General features: G+C 38.9%; 1 protein-coding gene across 1 annotated transcript in view; it reads left to right on the top strand.

Annotated features, from left to right (window-relative positions):
* The window catches only part of LOC118411824, a 42,057-nt gene that overhangs the window by 1,977 nt on the left and 15,042 nt on the right, over nt 1-25,038 (top strand). The window contains exons 5-14 of the mRNA XM_035814312.1: nt 245-356; nt 1,332-1,407; nt 2,364-2,513; nt 12,181-12,282; nt 18,910-18,961; nt 19,351-19,412; nt 20,427-20,492; nt 21,264-21,471; nt 21,898-23,141; nt 24,526-24,633. Of these exons, the coding sequence (XP_035670205.1) occupies nt 245-356; nt 1,332-1,407; nt 2,364-2,513; nt 12,181-12,282; nt 18,910-18,961; nt 19,351-19,412; nt 20,427-20,492; nt 21,264-21,471; nt 21,898-23,141; nt 24,526-24,633 (2,180 nt within the window). The remainder of the gene's footprint in view (nt 1-244; nt 357-1,331; nt 1,408-2,363; nt 2,514-12,180; nt 12,283-18,909; nt 18,962-19,350; nt 19,413-20,426; nt 20,493-21,263; nt 21,472-21,897; nt 23,142-24,525; nt 24,634-25,038) is intronic.

Here is a 25,038-nt window from a genome sequence, read left to right as displayed (position 1 = left end):
TTTGTCTCAATCACTCGCCATTTTCTAAGGAATTGCGTACAGACCATAATCATAGCAACCTGTGTTACCTGTAGCCAATCTGCGATTGTCAAGTCAGGATCAGCCTAGAAAGCCACAAAAGATGCTGTCAACTGCCATAACTACATGCAGAGCGCTTCCATCATCTGTGAAGATGGAAGGATGCCTGCACTGTCTTTTTAACCAATTGTATTTGTGCGAGTTGAAACCTATTTTGTGTTCCCAGACTGTAACCCGTTCCAGCGCACAGTGAGGGTAGGGAAGAGACTGTTACTGCAGTGGTGCAGCTCTCAGCTGCCAGACCTCCCCATCAACATCAATGGATCCATGGCTTACAAGTAGGTAGTTATCTCCATGCAAAATGGAGATATATGCAAAGAAGTAGTTACTCAAGCAACTGGATATGATTTGGAAACGGTCAGACGTTTCAACTAGCACCCACTAGTTTTCATCAGTGACACTGAAGTGATCTGGAAAATTCAGGTCTTCTAGATCACTTTAGTGTCACACCGTTTCCAAATTATATCAAGTTGCTTGAGTAACTGCTTTTTGGTTTTTGGTATATCTTATTACCTAGATGTCTAACCTTCATCAACGTAAATGGAGATACAATTTTGGGTGTGTCTATGTGACTGTGTGTCTGTAGTCAGCATAACTCACAAACTTCTTGTTTGATCAAAATAATATTTTGTATATTGGTAGGTGTTAGGAAGATGATTTGATTTTAGGCCCCATAGTATGTGACCTTGGTACTGCAGCAGAACATCCTTTTTTGTATCTCTTGACATGGACATGCTATGGTCTTGATTTTTTTTGTGGCAGAGAGCTTGTGATGTAAGGAAGAAGTGATGTATGTTTGGACCCCTTAGCTCCTTGCTCAGGTTTACAGAAGAAGTAAATTGTGCATTGATGTAAGTTAAATGTCCAGGTAGAACCTTACTTAGGTAATAAAAGATAAATAGACTTGTTCTCACTTCTTTGTGATGGTGAAAATGTCGGAACATATTACCTAGTCAACTACTACTACTACTACTACTACTACTACTACTACTACTACTGCTGCTACTACTTCTACTACTACTACTAACTGTCAGTTAGTGTATACAGACTGTGACTCTACACAAAGGAACTAAACGGCAATGTAGACTACAATACTCATAAATATACAATACAACATACATAAAACTTAATGTTACAGCTTAGCAATTATTAGTGTCCAGAGTTGATGATGGTAATGGTGAAAATGTAGGAACATATAGGAAGAAATAAAACAGCTGACCGATGTGTTGTTTTTCCTGTTGTCTCCCATGCAGCTACAGCAAACATGCAGTGCTGACCCAGCTGATCGGGAAGTACTGCTGCATGCCTCACCTGGCATCACCTGGGAAGGTGAGCCGGCTTAATTACACCTGTCTCAAGATGAGTGTACTTTAAGCCTTAACACAACAGTCTGTGTTAACCAATCACTAGCTTCCGTTCCTATTGGTTATACAATGTCAGAAGCATGGGTTGATTTAGAAAAAAAGCAATTATTGCACACTTATATCGATGGTAGATTTCAACTTTTAACAATGTCAGTGTCATCCATGATGCCAAAGCTCGGCTTGAATAAGTCCACTCACCAGGTAGCCTGGGTACCATCTGGGTAGTATGTTCTATGTTCACTTCTGCTACCCGTATGGATAACTGCGCATGCACATTCAAACCATTGGTGGTGACGTCAGTTAATGAGCAAATTAAAGAATGGGTTCTAGAGCGCTTGTTCGATGGCAATACAGGGCTTGAATTTCATTTTTGGGATTAGGTGTACTGGTGCACCCAGCTTAAAACATTGGGTGCACCAAAAATTTTTTAGGTGCACCACTTAAATTTAAGTAATAACTTAATAATAAAACTTAGTTACAAGCTATCAAGTTCTTAAACAGGTACCATGACAGGCATTTTTATTATCTTTCTAATATTTAGATGTCAAGAATATGATGTATACTAGTATGCTTTAATATCTTTACATACATAAACCTAAGAAAATATTTAGGTGCACCCTGTGCACCCACAAAAAATAATTGGGTGCACAGCTCCAATTTTGGGTGCACCTGGGTGCACATGCACCCAGTATTTCGAGCCCTGCAATAGGCAAATTATTAACCCTTAAGGTTGATTAAACCATTTTTTCTGTACCAAGAAGTCACAAATTCGTCTCTCGGGAGGGACATAAAATGGGGGTCCCGTGTTCGAGAAGGTGCCTCGAGCACGTAAATCAGCCTCATTACTCAACCTACTGGCTGCAAATAATACACCAGAATTTATATTATTGATATCATTATTATTGTTATTATTATTTCCAGAGCACAGACGTGATGACCCTGACCAACGCTGTCCTGGCAGCAGAGGAAAAGTTTGGCGTCTCCAAGCTGATCGTGAGTCCGAGCGAGATCCTGAACGGAACAGCCGACGACCACGCCCTCATGATATACACAGCCCTGCTCAGGAGGAAGGTAAGGAAAGAAAAAAACTAAGAAATTGTATACTTCAGGGTTGGACAAGTCCTCTAGCCCTATTGCAAGTAAAAGTGCTGATCTGGCAAGTGCGAAACCTACCTCACTTGCCCAATTGGACAATTAAGATTTTTAGATTGAGTGAGATTTTGATATACTCCAGGACTCTACTTTTTACAGTCATGACATGAAGCAATGGTCAACATAGAAAAATAGTAGAGGCAATAATAAGAATTCCATGGCTGGAAGTGAAAATGAATATGATTTATTTATAAAAATGACATTTGAATTTTGGGCAAGTTAAAAGTTTGTTCGGGCAGGTATATTTTTTGTGTGCTTGCCCGATAGGACAAGTGAATTTTAGAAAACTTGTACAACTCTGACTACTAGGAATTGGAAAGGGTCGCAGTCCTTAGGAACTTCAGCCTTAGTCCACTGTTCATTGTAGTTGTTGAAAAGGGTTAGCCTAAGGGGAATTTCCCTGATACAATCAACCAGTGAATACATACTACATCTGTTTTTTCTGTCAAGACCCGTGGAAAATCAACTCTTCAGTTTGCTTAACTGGATCAAGATCACTTTCCTGATCACTTTCTTTTTCTCCTAACTTTCACTTACAAAAATGACATAAGGGTAAGTACGTCCATTAACAGTTTTACATATAGAGCTGACAGCATATGTTGTTAATGTTATCTTGACAATTAAAAAATGATGCTCCTTAATTAAACTTTAAAGTGACTGTTATTATTGGATTGAATAGAGGGCTGAATAGCAAATTACAACTTGTTCAATGATTCAGAAACCAGATCATGAATTTTTAAAATCTTTCACAATTACTCTCACGTAATATAAATCATGTGTGTTACATGTAATCTGTCCATCTATAGAAGGCAGTGAATGATCAATATGGAGGGATCATCACATCTTTTGTTGTTTTTTCTTCAGTTGTCATAATCGTTTCTTTTTCATTGCACACCGCCACAGCTGTCGATACTACTTTGGTTATTGCATTGCCTCCAGTCACCAGTGTCATGCCCATACATTTGTATGTTCATAGCTGTTAGCTGGAAACCTGTTGCATATGCACATTGGCTGAATATACATGCTACAACAATACGCCAAAAAGCAACTGGATATGCATTTGGAAAGGGTGAATTTTTTCAGACAACCATCCAGTGTCTTTCGTCAGTGACACTGGAGAGACCTTGTAAGAGGGAGTTTTCATATCCTAGCTGTAAATTCATCTGCAAAAGAGATCTAGTTGGAGAACTGGTTTATGCTAGCTATGAATCAATTACTAGGATACATTTTGTATGTATGGTACTGTATGTTTTTACATGTTTGCAGTGGTTTTCTGTAAGTCTTCAATATAAATTCTTCACACCAGGAACATATACTCTCTCTTGCATTGTGTTACTATGTTTTTTTTCAACCACAGACTTAAAACCCGACAAACACCTCCTTAGTTTCCCCTACTACCACAAAATTAAGCCACTCCCCCCCCCCCGAAATTTAGGTCAATTCACATGAAGTTGTAGTCCCTCATAGATTGTTTTAGAAAATAAGCTACATGTATCTAATCCATGTCATACTAGATGTAACAGTCGATCCTTAAGCATACATGTATTAAAAAAACCTTTGCAGTTTCCAAATTGTAAAAAAGTACTATAATGCTTAATTGCATAGTGCCTGAAACTGGTCAGTTCCCAGCACTGCATGCTCATGTATACAATTAGGAATCTGGCAGAAATACTCGTCCTTTTTTCTCTTCCTCTCTAGTGGAAGAATTTTAATCCATTAATTTTCCATTGCTCATCTTTATTTTACACAAGGCATTGTTAGTTGTAAATACCAGTTGTGAATAATATATGAGGAGTTCTATCCCTAGAAAAGACCTAGGAAAATTAATGTTGTGTTTTTTATTATGGTCTTTAAAAAATTTGGGACGTATGATGGGATTCTCTTTCTTTTTTTCTTTTTTTCCTGGATTTCTATTTTCATGATCAAACATTTGTTTCGTGATCAAATTTTATGTCCCTTGCCTGTGGTTACCCCCCAAAAAAGGCTAGAGTCAACAGGTTTTTACTTGGGTCGGTCGGGTAGCAGGAAACGCAGCATTATTTTTCCTAGGCCCAATGGCAGGTAAGTTACACCTGTCCCCACAACAGGTGGATAGCCAGGTATTCCATATGAACTAGGAACAAGGCCATCTACTCTTATTTACCATCAGCCTCTTTCATTTTGTCACTAATGTAATTCTTTGGGTTTAATGAGGTTTTAGAGTGTGGACAGGATAATAATAGTGGTCTGGAAGTAAAACTTGAATCTCTGTGTCATCATGGTTTTGTTGGAAAATTACAAGTACACAAAAATGTAATCTTGGACATCATCGCAAGGCTGCTAATAGTATCCTGTATATACATATTCTTGTTGTTTGGGTTTCTCAGTTCTCTGTGTCCATAACATGTTGTTAGTTCCTGGTATGAAATTTATCATCTTAAAGATTGCCACATGGTGCAATCAAGATAATAACGATACCCTTTCATCTTACATATTTTACATTACATTCGCTGATGCAAAAATAAAACTATCCCGCTACCATTAATCCATTACCGCATAGTAAACATCCTTAAACCTAACAGCCATGCATTAGTGTAACCTACATCCGTTATGCTGTATCAAAACAGCTGTGAGCGCAGTCAGTCAACGGGATATAGCCGAGAGGGGAGCCCACAGGCTTGCCTATTGTATGCTGTGTATACAAAATCTTTTCCCTTTCAGCAGAACGGTTTCTGCCGCCGCGACCTGAAAGAGGGGAGTAAAAACAAGCGCAGGTGTCCTTTCGCGGGGATGATATCCCTTTGTGATGAGAGATAATGTGATAGGAGAGGAATTCTACCCCGGTTTGTACTGAGCCAACTTCCTATCGATTGATAAAGGGCACAAAGGTAGAGATAATCGGGGATGCGGTAGGGAAACAGACTCGAATTATTTTTTTCTTAGAACTGCATGTCTCTAGCCTGGATACCATCTAATTTTTTACCGGGGCTCCTTACACAGACGCTACCCCAAAAAAGGTTTTTAGGGTAGCAAGTGTAAGGAGCCCCAGTAAAAAATTGGATGGTATCCAGGCTAGCATGTCTCGTAGAGTTGAACATTTGTAGATTGCTGCCAACGACAGGAGGGGCATCCTTGCTGGATAGCCTCAAACTGCAGCTACCGGTAGATGTGCAAAGGCTAGTTGTGAAAGGTCCAGCTGCTGCCACGTCGTGTGTCTGTGAAGCTGGTGTTTTATACCAAGGATGTCATATAGCATCTCTACATAACGTCCTTGGTTATACTGAAGAGTGATTATACAGGCTTTACAGATACAGAAGCTGGTGTGTTACATTGAAGAGCGGTTATCGATACAAGCTATATACTATAGATACACATACAGAAGCTGGTGTGTTACACTGAAGAGCGGTTATACGTTACGAGCTACATGTATGTAGATACAGGTACAGAAGCTGGTGTGTTACACTGAAGAGCGGTTATACGTTACGAGCTACATGTATATAGATACAGGTACAGAAGCTGGTGTGTTATGCTGAAAGGTAGTTATACCAGCTATTATAGATACAGAGGCTGGGCCACACTTGCTTCGTTGAGATCTGCATTAAACTTGAAATAGCTTTGTGATCAAACTGTAACAGTTAATTATCATATCATTGACTTCCCCAAGAAGATAATGTTTTCACTTATCCTTTAGAAATTTGTCTTCTCTTTTATCTATTTTCTTTTTTTTCCAAATTAAAAAGCATCCCACCTGAGTGTTGTGCATTGATGTAGAAAAACAATCAACACCTGCCAGTTTCTGTAATCATCTGACCCTTGATCATAATTAGCGTCTTGAGCTGTTGACATGATGTCAATATTTGCCAGGAAGTGTTCTCCATGTGCAGACTGGAGTTAAGGCTTTTAGAGCTCAGTGGCCACTCAGAAAGGAAGGAAGGAAACGGCTATATAGGCATGGTTTCAGCAGCTGCTGTTAAAGGTTTTTTACTTTTTACATCACATATAAATGTTTTATGTCATGTTTTATGCCAATTGATGTACAATATATAACGCAGGGAGGAAAACTTGAATATGGCAGTATTTGCTCCATAAAACTGAGTGCACCAAGCCATAAACCTGGTACTCTGGCTTTCCTTTCATTATGTTTTTCCAGCTAAACAATTTTTTTTAAATCTGGTAACCAACAAATTGAATTGGTGTGGTCTTTTTATTCAAGAAGAGAACTTTACAAAATTGCGAATGTTGGAGGCAAATTCCATGATCTAAAAGTTGTAACTACGAATTGTGTTTTTCATTCACCACTTTGTAAATTAAGTTATAGTCTGTGGTTTGCTAAATATAGTCCTCCTTGTAGTTGTACTTGGAAATAAAGAAAACTGCTCCTTCTTCCCTTAAAGTCAATGAACATTTATGTTTTTATCATATTCAGTTGTTTGACAAAATTGCTCAAAGTACAGGTGTACATGTCCCTTCCCAGTGCTTTAATTATGCCCAACCTAATTGAACTGAACTGAACTAATTGAGGTTAAAGGAAGAATTGAGTTTGTCTAAGGCTCATTTGCATGTCAATGGAGTTGTACATAGAACAGGTGGAGTCACTTTTCTGGGTTTAGGTTAAAGTTTCTGCCAATGTTTTTGTGGGGGGCATTCAGAAGGGGATCGTTACATGACGTCAAAGTTTGGGAAGTAGAAAAATTACTTTGAAATGTCATAACAAAAGATAGATGAAAACACCTGTTGTGTATATAATCTTTGTAAAATGTGGAATACTTCAGCAAGGTTTGAGTTACCTTGCAGTAATTCTTATGCGTTACCCGAGGTAACTTTGTTTACCGAGGGACAATTAACTTCTGCGACAGCCCCCGTAGGTCCGTGACCCAGGTCAGTTTGTAGATATCGTGGTGTCAGCTTGGAGTAACGGTTTTCCATGGATGAGGAGGAACTTATGCCAGCTCTCTCAAGGAGGTCAGGCTGAAGACATTCCTACGTGCTCCAGGTATGCCTGGTGTTAAGAGCGTCGGAGGTTGTTTGTTCTAGAAAGGCGCTAGTGTGTGGGGATTACAAGTCAAGCAAATCGGTCATTGTCTCATGTTGGGAAGTTTGCTTGGCGGGAAAGGGCCATTTTCTTACTCAGTCATTCATACGGTCAGTGTGCGCCAAGGTAAAGAATTGTATGTAGTAGAATATGGTTTAGATTGCGTCCGATTGTCTAATTGTGGAGCGGTAGAGAAAGTCTTCCTGGGTAGTTATTGCTATATACTGTACTTCCTTAAATGTGCACAAATCTCTACCACATTCGTGTAAGTTGATAGTTTGGATTATGAAGCGAATTGTCAGATTTTGCATCATACTCCACAAAATAATTAGCATAGAGAATCTAATTCGGTACGTTATCTTAAACTAAGCCTACTGCATACAGTTTATAGCCTCAAGAAAAGCCAAATTATAGTAAATATAGATATGGTTAGTCAGTTAATGATTTATCAATCTGTTTCTACCTTACAGTACTAGTATGTAATTATGATAGTTTCATGCTATACTATTCAATTATTACCATCCTCTTGTTCAAGACATGTTCTACATGTTCATAATTCATGAGTACACCTGTTAAGTTGACCAACCACCTCTAGCTGGCCAACGTGACCACTTTTTGGTCTATTTACATATATTTTTCCCCATCACAAGCATTAAGAAACCTGTGTGTAATAACCACATGTCCGCATAGACCATATTTTATAGGTCCCCTGAATGCCCATGTTGGGCAGTTTTGACATTTGTAGACATTGGTACATTTTTATAATGAAATGTTTTAACCCCTCAAAATCTGGCTTAATCTTTAATCTGTTGATCAGCTGAAGCCAGATTAAGCCAGGACGAACGCCGGTTGTTACTTCAAACCCCCGCTATGTTGTCTCAACAAATTCCTTCTTTTGTTGCGGCCTCACAAAAACCATGCCTCTCCTCCCTTCGCGTAACATAATTTGTTTTCTAACCGTCCTGCTTCGATGGTTTCGTTAAACAAACTTTGGGACAATTTTCATGTCAAACTTTTCATAAATTTTATGTAGCTTAAAGTATCTTGTGGATGCTCTGTAGTGTTTTGTGTGATTACGAGTTAACGTGCACATGTTGTTTACGCTTCAAAGGTGGCCGCTGGCTGCTCTCATAAAAGGTGCAAGATCAAGTTGTGTTTTTGTGTTTACTGCGAAAAGGCAGGGTTGAGTCGGGTATCGAGTGTGCTACCTGCACAATCGGGCAGGGAAAACCAGCATGTATAGTCCGGCTTTGCACTTGAAAAACATCCCAAGGTCTTTTGTTATGTAATAGATCAACTAAACAGTCCTTAAGTGTTGAAAGAGTTGTGGCCACAGAAAGGTGCGATGTGACTTTCTTATGCCGAATTTGATTTCTTAACCTTTCTTTTTTCATTACACCAAACTACATGACAGCTAAGTGGAGTTGAAAAGCCTGCGAAATAATGTTTGATGTTTTCTAAATACTTTTGTCTTTGGTGTTTGTTGATTTATTTCAAAACAAACACCAGTTTAATCCCTCTTTCTTTTCTTTGTTTAGTTGGAATTTTAGTTGTGATCCTGGGTACATTTTATATACAGGTCAAAAGAAAGGAAATCTCACATAAACATGATTTTATACTTAAACTTATAGCTAACATCTGTGCACATGTTGTTATTGGCTTGTGTTCCAAATTGTGAAATGCTTCTTTTGTACAGGTGGATATAGTTTTTTTGTGAAAGGACTTGAGTTGAAAACTTTTATTCAGTTTTTGTTTGTGCAATTTTGTGATTTATAACATAGAATCGGTGCCCTTTCATCTTTTGCCAATTTGCCAAGTTGTTAACTTTCTGCAGACTGAAGCCCTTTTCCCTATATATACTAATTGCAGGGTACAGTCCAGGTGGAATTAATGCCTGTGTGACATTAAATGATCACAATTATTACACACCTCCAGTAAACAAGTCACTATCATCCGATTCTAAATATATTTTCAACTTTCACAAAATGAAGAAACAGAGACATGATTTTGGGTCCTTTTTAGAAAATGAACGAATATGTTATGCTTGCCATTCTGACACTTTACTTAAGAAAATGAGAACAGTTAAACAATTAATGACAATCAAAGATAGATGATTAGGCTTTTGTTATTCAAATTAATTCTAAACAAGACTCCACCCAGACTTTCCAACAGACAACTCAACTATCTGTAAGTGCACCTTTTTTGCACTGGTAAAATAAAAGCAGTGAATGCTGCAAAAACATGCATACAACATTGAAACAGAGCTAGATCCTATAGCTTGGAGATTAAGTGGATAATGTGTTCTCATGGGATTTATTCTAATCCTACCCAATTATCTGCTTTAATCCCACCTGCATCCTTTTCTGAAAATTTTTGGCTGACAGTTTTTAGATGAACATTTAATCCAAAACTCTTAAACAACAGCTTGTAAAGTTGATATAAGATTTAATCACAGAGTGATCAAAGATGTTTTTTTCTGTTAAGTACATATATCATGTTATTGTATTACATTGTAAGTCTGTGTTTTAAAAGTTTTTGTACATGTACATGTAGTTTGCATTTGTATGAAAAATTTTTTCCTGTTGTCCTGATCTTTGTACAAGGCATTTGAAAGTGACTGAAGTCTGATATGATTTCCTAACTCTCTTACTCAGTGAGATTCACAGGTGAGATGTTCAGTTCAGTTCTGGTGAGCTTTGACACTTGCATCAGACAAAGACAACCTGATACAGTATTGACAGGAAAAACTGGTTTGACCATGAACTGAGTTGTCTGCTATAAACACAGATTCATGAAGAATCTGTCAGTTCAGTTGTGCTTACCAGAAAGTTTTATCTCAAGATTCTTCCTTTTTGCTACAATACTACTGTAACAGTAGATATGACAATTTCTGTAGAAAATCTGTAGTGAGGACTCATTCCTCAGAGAAAGTCGCTGCTCCTGGAGTAATCTTAGTCAAAGGGACTCTGACTTTTCTTCTGAAAAGGAGCAGAAGTTCTAGAAATGTTCTAGATAGCTGTTAGTATAGAAATATTTGAATATGGAGACATTGGGAAGTGGTATCTACTCTTTCAATCTGATCGGACAGGTGGTGAAGCATTTCACAGGTGTCAGAGTTTCCTCAGAGAACCAGGTATGTAGAACATCAGGCGTTTAACATTCCTTACCTACCATTACCTGCACCAGGTGGACGAGGAAATAACTCACCTATGATATAGTTTGGGACTGGAGGTGTATTGTTAGCAGTAAGCCATACGTAAGCTTTGGTCTTAGGTCTGTTAAAGTCACGAATGTTGTAAGCTGTTTGGATAATAATTCATCTTGATTAATTTGGGATTTGTAAGCAGCTGCGGAGTAGAAAAGTGTAAGATACAAAAAACATATTTATTAATTCCTAGCCTACATTTTTGTGGTTCATATTTCATAATGTATGAATCCATGTCATACCTTGTATCATCTACGCGGGCATTGTACACTTACTGACATTATTTGAAGAATGATTTGATTTTGTTTATCAGCCTTTAAGTTATTTTGAATGTAGCAATTATAGTATCTTAAACTTTATAGATAAAGGGACATAGCACACTTATTGTGGAGATTTATTTTGCGGCAGCAGGAAAATGGAGTGTTCACGGTGGTTTTGAGTTGAGTTTTTCAAATTTTTCAGAAAAATTGCTAGTCTACGAGCTCAACTATTGAGTGATCATAAGAGGTAAAGTACCTGTAATACATGCCAACATATCACTGTATTGTACACACGACTTGTTTACCAAAGTTTGTTACAACGTTTTCTGGCTGCCGACTTTATATCAATATTGACTCTCTCTCACCTTACATTGTTGACTCACCTTTGTATTATTTTAGTCACTCCGAATCATGTGATATGGAATTCTGATGTTGCTAAGTTATTAGAATGTTCAACAACAGGTGACCACCAAAAAGTGGTTGCATTGGGTGTTATACATGTACTTTAGAGCTATTCTAGACGTAGTTACAAATAACTTTAAACCCAGTGAGTCACGTAACTCATGTACATTGACAAGAATGTGAGCTGCTTGAACCCTCAGGCTACCTGTCAACAGTGTAGAACTGTTCAAAATAAACACACTTGTCACATAAACACCACACTAGTTTAACATGTTCACTGTGTGGTTATGCCCCTTACATTTGTAGCTACATGTAGAGCTCACACAGATGAATTGTCATTGACGAACATCATTTTGTAGTAGAATGTAGTTTGTACAAGAAAGAGAGAGCTGAACTATACAGACTAATAGAACCCATGTTCCCCCACTTCATACAACTACGTAATATAGACAAATTTATATTCCTTATGAATCTAGACAAACCTTTACTTATAAAGCATATCTGTTCTTACATTTTCAATATCACAAAGAAACGAGAAGAAGCCGAATGTACGCAGTAGAATACGATTCTTGAGTAGTGTAGATTCATTGTATCATTATATCATGTTGTATCATTTATTGTGACCTGTACTGAACCCAGTGGGTATGTATGTACAATAAAGGTCTTCATTCATTCATTCATTTTTGTTATTGCTCTGTTCCTCCCCAGATCTCCCTGCTGCAGGAGGACCCGTCAGTGCTGGCGCAGGCAGGGAGGATCCTGTTAGCCGACGCCCCCAAACTTCTGCCGACTGCACAGCCTCAGAGGAAGGTAGGTATTTTACCACACCGATATCTCTAAACAATATTCACATGATGCTTCGCACTAATATAGCCAGGATCCTGTTAGCCGACGCCCCCAAACTTCTCCCGACCGCACAGCCGCAGAGGAAGGTCAGGCTTTTACCACAGATGTTTGTAAACAATATTGACATGCTTATGAAGGTTAGACATCCAGGTTAACAATATTCAAATTCAATCTCTATAACTGCATAAAAAAAATGAGATTGACTTCCGGACATTTTGAATGACATCTGTTACTCTGTTTCAGCCTCACTAGAATTAACAGTTACAGTAGTTAACTTAGATAGCTTAACTAGAATATTCTCTTGTACTGTTGTAGAAAGGATTGAAAATGCACTTTAAATACAGTTTTAAATTGCAATTACTGTATCACTCTTAGTTGATATTATGCTTGTCAGTTATACTTTTTGAATTGAAATAGATTTCAAAGAAGCATAAAGTACTGTGTCCTCATGAGTTATGTTTGAAATTTTAGAATTGTGACTGACTCCACATACACTACGAAAAATATTTGTCTTGTTTTGTCTTGGTTAGTAACAGTTTACTTAATTCGTGGACACATGTGCTTGCATGAAGAAATTTCAAGAAGAAATAAGAATGAATAAGAAAAAAAGAAAGAGATCATTCGAAGACCATTTTCTTGTAAATTCTTATAACAAGAGAAATGTCCTTACTTTTCTTAAGCTAAGAAATAATTTCTCAAAAAGACTTTTTCCCCTTAGAATTTTCAAGAAATGTAAGTCAAATATTCTTGGTATTCTTGTATGAAGACTGAAATTCTTGCCATATTTAAGAAAGTACAAGAATTTTTCTCTACCCCCTCTTGATTTTCTTATAGTAAGAAAAAAACAAGAACATCAAGATATAAAAGCAAGGAGTTACTGGAACAAAAGTCTTGAATGTTCTTGTTTTACATATCAAGAAACATCGAGAAACTCTATTCTTGCTTTTTGGGGATTGTTCAAGAAAAAACAAGAATTTTATTCTTACATTTCCTCAGGTAGACTGCTCAGAAAAACAAGAACATTCAAGATAATTTAAGTACAAGATAAAGTGCAAGGAATTACTGGAATAATAATCTTGAATGTTCTTGTCTTTTGTATCCAGAAACTTTGATAAACGCATTTTTTTTCGTAAGTGAAGAAAGTATTTCTCATATAACATTAGCCATGTTAGCGTTCACCGACAAGAGTGTTCTAGAAATCTGGAGGATTTGCATAATCTATCCTAATTCTAGGTAATTTAATAAGAACTCAGGTACAAGAGTATGGTCCTTGACTTACTTGACTGAATACTAATAACAAAACAGGAAATTACAGAACAAGTTTTGACTAATATAAGACTCTTGAATGTTCTTGATTGTTGTTTTTATTCAAAATATCTAATAAAAACTAGCACATATAGAAACTTTTCCATTGACCTTCTTGGCAGACACTGTTTATCATAATCCATGTGTCTATCAAGATGTAAAGAACAATTAGTTGGAACCAGCATATTTTTTGTCTATTTTCTCAATATCACATCAGAGTTTAAGAAATTAATTCTATATTTTTCTGGTAATAAGACAACAATTTTGCTAAGGATCATGGGAAATTACTCCCATCATCCTTTGCTGCAAATTTCAAATTCTAGACAGTTGCAGCTTGCATGCAAACTGCGTCTCCAGGTTTATTTGTCTGATGTACATTCAGATCTTACAAATACAGGGCACAGATATGGTAGATTTCTTTAGGACACTTTCCTGCATCACCTGGGGCCCTGTTTACAATGTGGCCTTGCATTTCTAAGCTCCAAAGTGCAACCAAAGCCGAAGTCAAGCTAAGGAACATTATCTATTCAGGTACGTCAGCCATCTTGGTTTTCAAAGTATTTTAATTTCACATTTCTTTGGTTACATATGCATGATACGGCAACCAGTAATTGCAGAATGTAGAAGTGAACACTTGCATGAATTCCTCCAAAACACTAAGACGTAAGTATGATATTTTTAAGGAAGGAAAAGTATAGAGATGTTGATCACTTGATGTCCAAAATCCTTATGGGGGAGGGGGGCATTCATCGGGGAATTGTTTGTTCATGAACTGTGTCTGTGTTCTAGGCGTGGAATCCAGTTGGATCAAAGAGGATGCCCCCATCTCAACTTTGGAAAAGCTTTCAACAAGAACAAGTGACATGTATTATGATTATGATACCATCACCAACAACATTACAGCAGTAATATGATGGTGCTGTTTTAGAAGGACAATGATTAAGTTATTAGTATGCTCAGTATCAGGAAAATGGATTTTTATAAGCAAGCATCATATATAATCTAAATCTGTTGGTTGCAATCTTTGAAATAATGGTTCATAGGAAAAAATGCCCCAAAATCTGGTATGAAACTTATTGATGGAAATGAGTATGATTGGAAATATATTTACAACTATATAAACAGCAACATTGACCAGTCCGTGATACAAGAACCTCAATCTTACTTTAAGAAATGGTTTCTATGTTTGTAGGTGTAAGAAATTCAGTCTTGAACTTAAAGATAGCAAGATCGATTGAAGATGTTGCTAATACAAAAACTTCAATATTAGCACAGCAAAGTAGTACCCTAGGTCACTAGGTGTACGAAATTTGGTCTTGGTGTAAGAGTATATTAATCTCAGATGTAAGAGAATATCTTTAGGCAATAAGAAGTGTGCTTTTGATTTAAGAAAGTTACTCTTGTTGTAAGAACAATTAAGAAAATATTTCTAGCAATAATGAAATGTGCTCTTGATGTAAGAAAGCTATTCTTGATATAAGAAATTTAATCTTGGTATAAGAACAAGAATCTTGATAGTAAGAAAATATTTCTGGGAATAAGAATTGTGCTCTTGCTGTAAGAAAGTTACTCTTGCAGTAAGAAATTTAGTCTTGGTATAAGAACACCAATCTTGAAAGTAAGAATATATTACTAGCCAATAAGAATTGTTGTCTTGATGTAAGAAATTTATTTTTAATATAAGAAATTTAATCTTGGTATAAGAACACAAATCTTGAAAGTAAGAAAATATTTCTAGGGACTAAATTGTTGTCTTGATGTAAGAAAGTTATTCTTGTTATAAGAAATTTAATCTTGGTTTTAAGAATGCCAATCTGGAAAATAAGAAAATATTTCTAGGCAATTAGAATTGTTCACTTGTAGTGAGAAAGGTATTCTTGTTGTAAGAATAGCAGTCTTGGAAATAAGAAATGTATCTAGGCAATAAAGAATTTTACTCTTGATATGAGAAATTTATTCTTTTGTGTGAGAAAATCAATCTTGGAAGTAAGAAAATATTTCTAGGCAATAAGAAGTGCGCTCTTGAGGTAAGAAATGTATTCTTGGTGCAAGAACACCAATTTCCAAAGTAAGAATTTCAATTCTTGATGTGAGAACACCAATCTTGAAAGTAAGAATTTCAAAATAATTCTAGGCATCAAGAATTGTGCTCTTGAAGTAAGAAAGACAGACTTGCTGTAAGAGCACCAATTTTCAAAGTAAGAAAATGTTTCTAGGCAAAAAGACTTTCTGATCTTCATGTGAGAAAAGGATTGTTGAACACTAGGCTTCAAATGACAATATATTAGTAAAAGAATATAGGCACAAGAACATTTATAAAAAAATCTTACTGTAAGACTAACATTCTAGTTAAACTTTATGAGATACCTGTAAGAAATATAGTCTTGCTTCAAGAAAATTCAGTAAGTAAAAAATTGCTTAATTCGTGGACAAATCTGTTTTCTTATAGTCAGGAAAAAAATCTTATATGAAGACAAAAATGTCTCTGTACAAGAAAAAAAAAGAAAGAAAGAAAAGGCATTTTTGGTAGTGTATTTTCCACCCACCTTATGCATCTTGCCCCCTATTATCTTGACGTAAATCTTCCTTAAAGTTGCCCAAGACCTGGCTCAGAACCAACACCTACAGTGACTGCACATTGTCAGGTGTAATGTTTCAAGCATGCTCCAGGCAAAATGCACTCTATATGTTCCCTGACTTTAGAAAGAGTCATAGATTTTCATAAGTTTCAAAATTCTTACTAACTCCACGATCTAGATCTTACTCCTATTTTCTTGACTTGTTGCTAAGCAGTGCTTATTATGATAAGATTTGGTAAACCTTGGTTCGATATCAACATGGTCCACAACAGCTGTACTGCCTGAAGGATCTGCTGATACGATCCACCCAGGCCTAGGGAAAAAAATGATGTGTTTCCTGTTTCCCTACCTACCCCAGAAAAACCTGCCGACCCGAGACTTTTTGGGGGATGAACAGTGAAGTCACATAGCTTCCCGTTAGAATTTTTATTTAGGATGGTTGATATTGAAGCAAAAACACCTTGTCCTATCTTATAAAGCATAAATGTATCTATTAGATCAAAATCAAAGTTTGACATTTAAAGATCCTCATGCATTTCAGTTTACTTTGTTCAACTTCAACTGTATTGTAAAATGTATCACTAGAGTTTTGGTCAGCCTAAAAAAAATCACAAGAAAAAAAATTTTATCCCTGCCTACAGAGTCAGACCATAATTTTTTTCAGGACTGGAACAGGAAACACAACATTTCTTTCCCTAGGCCCTAGTGATGTTCCCCTCAAGTTTGTTGCGTCTCCTTGAACACGTCTAATCAGACCCTGCTGTGGAGCGGAGGGTGAGGCTTGTTGTTCAACCCGTGTAAATGCCAGAGGGCCGGGTGTCTTTCCCATCTGCCTGGGCTCGTAAAACTACAGCGTAGAAGTTTGCTTGGTGCATGGGGGAGAGGGTTGAACCCAAGTTGTTGAGCCTACTTCAGGACAAGGAGGTCAAGGGTTTGATTCCCAGCCAGTGTTGGTCACCTTACTTGGATACTGCTGAAAAGAGTTGCAGTCCTTTGGCTGGATTTTTGCTGGGTATAGGATGGACTTAAAGGAGTGAACCAGGTTCGTTGGATGCTGGGTTGTTTGTTCTGTTTCTGGTCTTGTAAAACTGCAGCGTAGAAGTTTGCTGGGTGCGTGGGGGAAAGGGTTGAACCTGGGGTGCTCAACTGGTTGTTTGGACTGCTTCGGGACTAAGAGGTCACCGTACTTGGATACTGCTGGAAAGGGTTGCAGTCCTTTGGTTGGAATTTTGCTCGGTGAGATGGACTTAAAGAGATGAACCAGTTTGGTGATTGTTAGACCTGCTTCAGGACCAAGAAGTTTCAGGTTTGATTCCCAACCAGTGTTACTCACCTTACTTGGATACTACTACTGGAAAAGGCTGCATTCCTTAGGCTGGATTTTGCTGTCTAGGATGGATTTGAAGACAATATTCAAATTGCGACATTGAAGAGATGAACCATTTTTTTTATTGTTAGACCTGCTTCAAGACCAAGAGGTTTGGGGTTTGATTCCCAGCCAATTTTATTCACCTTACTTGGATACTACTGCTGGTAAAGGCTGCATTCGTAGGCTGGATTTTTGCTTGGTAGGTTTGTCGTAAAGAGATGAACCAGTTTGGTGATTGTTAGACCCACTTCAAGACCAAGAGGTTTCAGGTTTGATTCCCAGCCAGTATTACTCACCTTACGTGGATATTGCTGGAAAGGGTTGTAGTCCTTTGGCTGGATTTTGGCTGGATAGGTCAAACTTAAAGGGATGAAGCAGAGAGAAGTCGCAGGTTTGAATGCCAACCACTGTTGCTCATCCATCTTGGACACTACTGAAAAGGGTTGCAGCCTTTAGGGTAGGATGATGTAAATTTTGTCGATAAAATCAGCAGGAGAATTTTAGTGGTAAGTTGAGCAATATGTGCTGTTAATAGCTTTTGAGTGTTAGATTGAACTGAGGTTCTTATAGTTTTGCTTGCTCTCTTTTTGAGTGTTAGATTGAATTGAGGTACTTTTAGTTTTGCTTGCTCTCTTTTTGAATGTTAGATTGAATTGAGGTACTTATAGTTTTGCTTGCTCTCTTTTTTAGAGTGAGTCAGGGACATGAACAGATTTTGGGGCCGTGCCAGGCACAGGTCTTAAACTTGGCCAGAGTTCTTTAAAGTTAAGACCAAATATAGTGAGATTATATAAAGGATTTTATCATTTTTTAGCAACTAACAGAATATTAATATACTTTGCAACTTTTATGTAGTTCTGCAACCTTATGAGAACTTGGGAGTATACCATAAGACTTTCCCGTTTTCCCCTCATAAATTTTGCTGCGTGGGTGGAGGGGCGTTGGCAACATATACAGAACAGTTATTACTTGTCTGAGTTGATACATTCCATATGTGAGTCACAGCACATGTACGTGTTCGGGTGAACACTGATGTGTAGGATACTTATCAAGAAAGGAAAAGCTTCTATCAGCATTTAATGACAAAGGTCTCTCTCTCTATGTCTCCCTGCCTCCTTACCCCCTCCCTCCATCCCTCTGTCCTCTCTTTCTCCTCCTCCTCCCTTCTCTCACCTCTCTTTCCCCCTCCTACCCACCCTCTCCCAACCCCCTCTCCCTCTCTCTCCTTGATAGCATAGGATAATATTTACTGGTACAATTTTCTTTTAAATGTGTGTGGAATTTTGTGTCACAATGGAACAAGACGTCTAACCAGGAATTTGTGTTTTTCTCTTGTAGAGTCATCCCACTGGTGTACAGAAGGCTGCCAGTCCACCCAAGAGGCCAGGAGGTAAGGGTTTTTCTGTCCTGCATTCTCAGAGTTTTAAGACAACAACAGAACAAACTTTTGACAGAAATTTATACAACATATACACAGAACTGAAGTTCATAGCTTGGGAAGCTTTCGAGACACACTCTGTCCCTTTATCAACCTGGTAGATCTCAAACGAGCATCTACATTCAGTTTAAACTAAATGTGTCAGCTTATGGATAAAATTTCTTCTTTTCCCTGCTACCAAGCCCTTTTGCTAACTTGAATTTGATCCCAATATGATAGCTTCAAATGATAGCTTAGTAGTTGTGCCTGTATGGTGTTATGGTGCCATAATGAACCAGATTGAAGATGAAATTATTGTATAACATATTAGTAAGAGCCTTGCGTTTGTTGCTGTTCTGCAGAAGGAGGCCGTCCCATCCAAGTACTTCTGGAACAGCAGGCCAAACAACAGGCTTCCATCAAGGTCGGTACAAGGTCATCTTGACTTGTAGATACAGGTTAGAAGCCTTGGCATGCTGAAACTAATGTGTGATGAGTGCTTCTTGAGTGGAGATGCAATATGACAAGGACACTGTTGACCTGCAACGCTGGTGTGTAACCTATACTGGCTGCCCAGATAAAGATATACACACAGAAACTGGTGTGTCATAGCTGAAGGGCAGTTATCTAGGCGACAGAAACAGGAGCTACGGGAGCTGTAACGTGCTACGAAGGGCGGGTCTACGGATACAGATTAAGTACACACGTAGAACTGTAGGTCAAGGGGTCTGGGTAGACGCTTGTGAAGCGTATTTACTCAGAACAAAGTAGTAATCTACAAAATAGACTCTACTGAGTGCACATGGTGGTGCTTGAAGGGGTGAATTGAAAGATCTTAGGGAAGAGGTCACAAGAAGTGGTTCCAGGTCACAAGGTTAAGTTCCATGTCATAGGTCACATTCAGAAAAAGGTCAACAGGAGTGCCCTGTGTGTTTATAAGTAGCCACTTAGGGCTACAGCCATGAAAGGCTTGAAGGGCCCTTAAAAAGTAGAGTAGGGAAATTGGTTTTCAGATAGACTTATCAGGTTCAACTAAAGAAATGAATGTCTGAGTGTTGAGGCTCAATTAGAGCAACATTGTACAATCAATGAGGTTGTATTAATTCGATTATAAAAGGATTTCTAGAGGAGGATTTCCCTAACAAACAAGAACCACTCCATTTATAGGCAGACTTTGTAACAAAGTATATTGTTCCAGGGAACTTGAACTGTATGTGCTATTAACATAAAGTAAATATTGTTTACAGAAGCAGACTTTCTTTATACAGTGTCACTAATAAATTTTTAATTTACAGTGTATCCAAGGAGGTTCATCACTGTTGACAGCTGTTGCTAGGTTAGATAGAAACTTTAATCTGTGTGTTCCATAGTCTTACACATTTGTTACATTAGCAAAGGTCTGTGACTTTATTAAGTTGTTTTATTTATCCCTCCACAGCTCCTGCGGGAACAGCTGAAGTCACTGGAGAGTTTCAAACAGGAGGCCCTACAGAGCTTCAATCAGGTATTTATTTTTATCTAATAGTTGATCTGTAAACATGTAGTTTTCAACTTAACGTAAGCTACATTGTATAGTACAAAATTATGTACTGATTGTGCCATCCTTGATTGTAACAGCTGTCAGCTTGTATGTCCAGCAAGCCTGTACATGTGCAACTGGGTAAACAATGTACTGTTAGTTACTCTAGTCAAAGAGAACAGAAATGTTGCAGACTAGTATTTTGCTTGGTAACTGTTTGAAATTTCAAGTCAAGAATGTTATGCATGTCGTGTTAGAGCTTGAATTCTTATCTAGTACTTCTGTGGTCATGAAAAAGGGCCATACAAGTCATGTACATGCCCATAGTCAGCATTTTTGTTTGGAAATTTTTTTGACTATTGTAGTGAGTGCTGAAGACGCGAGACGAGCGCTGCAGGCGTGAGCTTTATAAGAGGGTTCAGGGGTGCAGCCCTGGAAATTTTGAAAATTCAACCCTCTGAAATGGCATTTCCAACATTTTTGAGAGGATTTCAAAGTAAAAAAAAACGGTGACTGTCTCTGTCAAGATAGGATTCATCAAACCCCCTGGCTATATACGGGCATGCCATTATGTTAAAATTTGTAAAGTTATAATGTCTATTATGGACGAACAAACTTTAACTAAGCAATACTACAAGTAAGTTCAGACTCACCCCAAATTTTTGGCTGTTGGTTAGTTATAGTTTAGTTTATCCATAATGTCATTTACCAACACAGATGAACTTTCATGCTAAGTTTTGATATCTATTGTTCCAGTCTCCCAACAGCAGTGTTGCCAAACAACTGGACGCCAGTCTGCTGCGGTCCACCCCCACCCTGTCCTCAGAGTTCTCCCCCATACGGAGCCCAAACTCACACCAGTCCAGGAGCCGGGACACCTCCCCACACAGAGCCTCACAGACAAACCTCTACCAGTCTTCACCGGTACCGAGGAACAGGAGTGCACCGTCAAGTCCCACTAAGGGTAGGAAAGTCTGCACATGTAGCGGTAGTGGCGGTACAGTAGTAGTAGTACAGTAGTATAGTAGTAGTAGTATCTGCCCAGTCCAGGAGCAGAGACACTTCTCCACAGAGGGGCTCACAGACAAGCCTATACCAGTCCTCACCAGTACCAAGGAACAGGAGTGCACTGTCTTGTCCTACTAAGGGTAGGAAAGTCTGCACATGTACATGTAGTAGTAGCAGTACAGTAGTTGTTACTGTAGTAGTACCCAAAGATCTGAGCTCATTAAAACATCATGAATTTTAAGAGCTCTAGAATATTTATAACTTTGTGTTCAATCTGTACATTTTATAGAGTGCATTAGCTTGCAACACGCAAGATAATCCTAAGCCCTAACTTGGTCTTTGGTGTATTGTTGTTAATTCTAACTGCCTTTTATCTTTACAGGGAGAAGCCTCAGTGATGACCTTGGCCTGACGCAGAGGTCACCAACTCAAGGTCACAGTCGACAAGCCACCAGGAGTTCTCAAGGTCAGCATGAGGGAGCGAAAGAGAGGAGCGCTAGTGACGTGTCGAGTCGGAGCACCGTCAGTGGGTCCTCCCAGTACAGTAGTGTGAGCGGTGTGAGCAAGCTGACTGGCTCCACTGACGCACAAACGGCAGTTCTGAACACGGGGAAAGCCGCAGATCCCTCCATGCTATCGTCTCAGCGTAAACCCAGTCCGCAGAAGTCCCTCGCAGAAGAGATTCGGGAAAGTCTTACACCTGGAGGCGCTGTAGACTCCGGGCAAACGAGCGGCGCGTCAGACACGTATCTAACGAGGGACCTGCTGAAAACATTTAATCAGGGACTGGCCCAGAGCAGGGCAAAGCCACTGACTGTACAGACTGGCTCTGTGGATCAGGTACGAGCGGGAAATGCGCTAGATTCGCCGAGTTCCGTGTCGGATAAGCGAACGAGCGACAGTGGGATGTTGAGTCGAGAAGGCACCATGGGGACTATGACCCCGCAGAGCTCGACCTCTGAACTTAGCGTGAAGTCGCAAAGAGAGTGGACGCCGACCAATGGGAAAGCAGGAAGCCATGACGAAGACTTGACTTTCTCGGCAGACGAGTTTGGGAGAAAGCTGGAGGCAGCGCTGAAAGCAACACCCCTTAACACCACTTTCAATTTGCATGATGAGAGCTCATACGACCACACTCAGGACAGGCAGAAGTCATCTTCTCTAACAAATATCCGTGTGAAATCCTTGCCAAACGGAGATTCCGGATTCTCCAGCTCCACTGCTCTGTGTAAAAATGGACCCTCCAGCAGTTCGGACGGAAATCTTTACCTGAACCCGGATTCTGGCTACCCTTTCCAGAACAGACCAAAACTCGGCAATTTCGCCAACATTTCCGGCGTGTTGAACTCATCGTTGTTATCGGAGGGGGTGATATTCCGAGCGGAGGACCTACAGGACCCGGAGCTGACCAAACTGCCCGATTTCTCCCTCTCTTCCCCGACCCCTGGGTCACCTTCGAACCCCAGGATGCAGTCTACCCCGGTCCCGACCCGCATGCCGTCTCCCATGAGCCTCCTGAGTTTCATGACCAGCATGGAACAGGGTGGGGGGGACGAGCTGCTGTCTCTGCTGGAGATGATTGGTCAGCAGAGCGAGAAGCTCAGAACAGAGTTGGAGGAGGCACAGGTAGGTTTGCAGTGATGATGTTAGCATTTATGGTACATTCATGCCCTACATATATCAGGATAAGTACAGGCATACAGGTACAAAAGCTGTAATGAATAGATATACTAGTTGATTTTTAATTCTAATGTAAAATGTTGGTTCTAAAACCACTCTACATGGTGTGGCTTCTTCTCGTCTCTTAGTCTCTTAAAATATGGTGAGTGAGTGAGTGAGTGAGTGAGTGAGTGAGTGAGTGAGTGAGTGAGTGAGTGAGTGAGTGAGTGAGTGAGTGAGTGAATAAGTGAGTGGGTGAGTGAGTGAGTGAGTGAGTGAGTGAGTGAATAAGTGAGTGGGTGAGTGAGTGAGTGAGTGAGTGAGTGAGTGAGTGAGTGAGTGAGTGAGTGAGTGAGTGAGTGAGTGAATAAGTGAGTGGGTGAGTGAGTGAGTGAGTGAGTGAGTGAGTGAGTGAGTGAGTGAGTGAGTGAGTGAGTGAGTGAATGATGCAAGAAATCATGACAACCTTCACAGTCATATTTTTTTCAAATAGTTGGTATTCATCAAATTTGATATTCAATATGAAAGTAAAAGTCAACATCAGCATCCTCTCAGAACATAGTACATACATTCGGTGTTCTATGTGAAGTATAATGTACAACTTTGTATAGGCGTTTCTACATCATGTACTGTAATTTGTTTAATAGATGTATATACGTATATTTTGTAGTCGACATGTTAAAAATTTGTACATAATCAGTGATATTCAGTTTGTTTTTACAAACTGCGATGCTGATTCTTTTCTGAATAAACGAAAACATACATTTACTAGCTTTAGATTCAAAGTGTAGTAATTTCCTGATGAATGACTAGCTACACTGTCTGCATGTATGCTTTCATATTCTCCTATCTTCCTCTTTCTCTTCCTTCTATAGACTCTGTTCAGCTGGTTTAAGCTCTTCTGGACTGTACATGTAAGTCTGTCTCTCTGCTCTGCTCTGCTCATACTTGCTGTGACGTGCTTAACTGAGATATCCTTAAGATAACATGCTTTACACAGGGCTCAAGATACCTGCTGTTTGCAGGAAAGGATTTCTAGACTGCAAAAAAATAATGTTAGCAACTTGCATTTTTAAAAGTAAAAAAAAATCCAGGATCAATATCATTACTCACATTTGCAGGTAACCAATTAGATAGCATAGATTGCTAATTAAATAGCATCATTATCCATATTCATTTCCATTCACTCTAAGTATTTTCCTACTTGAAAATTGAATACATTTACATATGATTGCACAGTAATCTATATAAAAATTGCCACTCTGTACATGAAGGGATAATCTTCCTTAAGTTTTTCAAACCATTCTACATTTGTATGTGTTGATAACTAATTTCTTGTCTGACCCTCCAGGTGCGAGAAGCACAGCTGCTGGATGAGATAGAGGAGCTTCAGGCGCAGCAGGTGTCACAGCCGCAAGAGGAGGCAGTGGACAGCCGTGTGCTGGCCAAACTCTCTCAGGTGAGAACACAGGCTGGTCATGTGTTTGTTTATTTTAGAACCAGGATAAAGACTGGACATGGGGATAGGGCTAGAGCAAAGGTTAGAGGCGAAGGTACATGTACCAGTATTACAGTTGCAGAAGGAGGCTGCCGACAACTGTGTACTGGCCAAAATTTCACAGAGAACATTAGGCTGGTCGAGTGTATGTGTAGTTTAAATCCAGGATAAAGACTGGAGATGGAGTTGGGGCTACAGTGAAGCTAATAGAGGTGAAGATACCAGTGTTACACAGTTGCAGGAGGAGGCAGGTGACAACCGTGTGTCAGCCAAATTTTTGAGAGACTCTCATGACTCTCTGGTCATGTATAAGAAGAAGTATTTCACAGCCATTGTAAGGGCTGGAGATAGAGTTGGGATTAGAGT

This window comes from Branchiostoma floridae, chromosome 3 (assembly GCF_000003815.2).
Source record: "Branchiostoma floridae strain S238N-H82 chromosome 3, Bfl_VNyyK, whole genome shotgun sequence".
In the NCBI taxonomy this organism is placed as follows: Eukaryota; Metazoa; Chordata; class Leptocardii; order Amphioxiformes; family Branchiostomatidae; genus Branchiostoma; species Branchiostoma floridae.
Note: the sequence above shows the minus strand (reverse complement) of the source record. Positions and strands in the feature narration are given on the sequence as shown.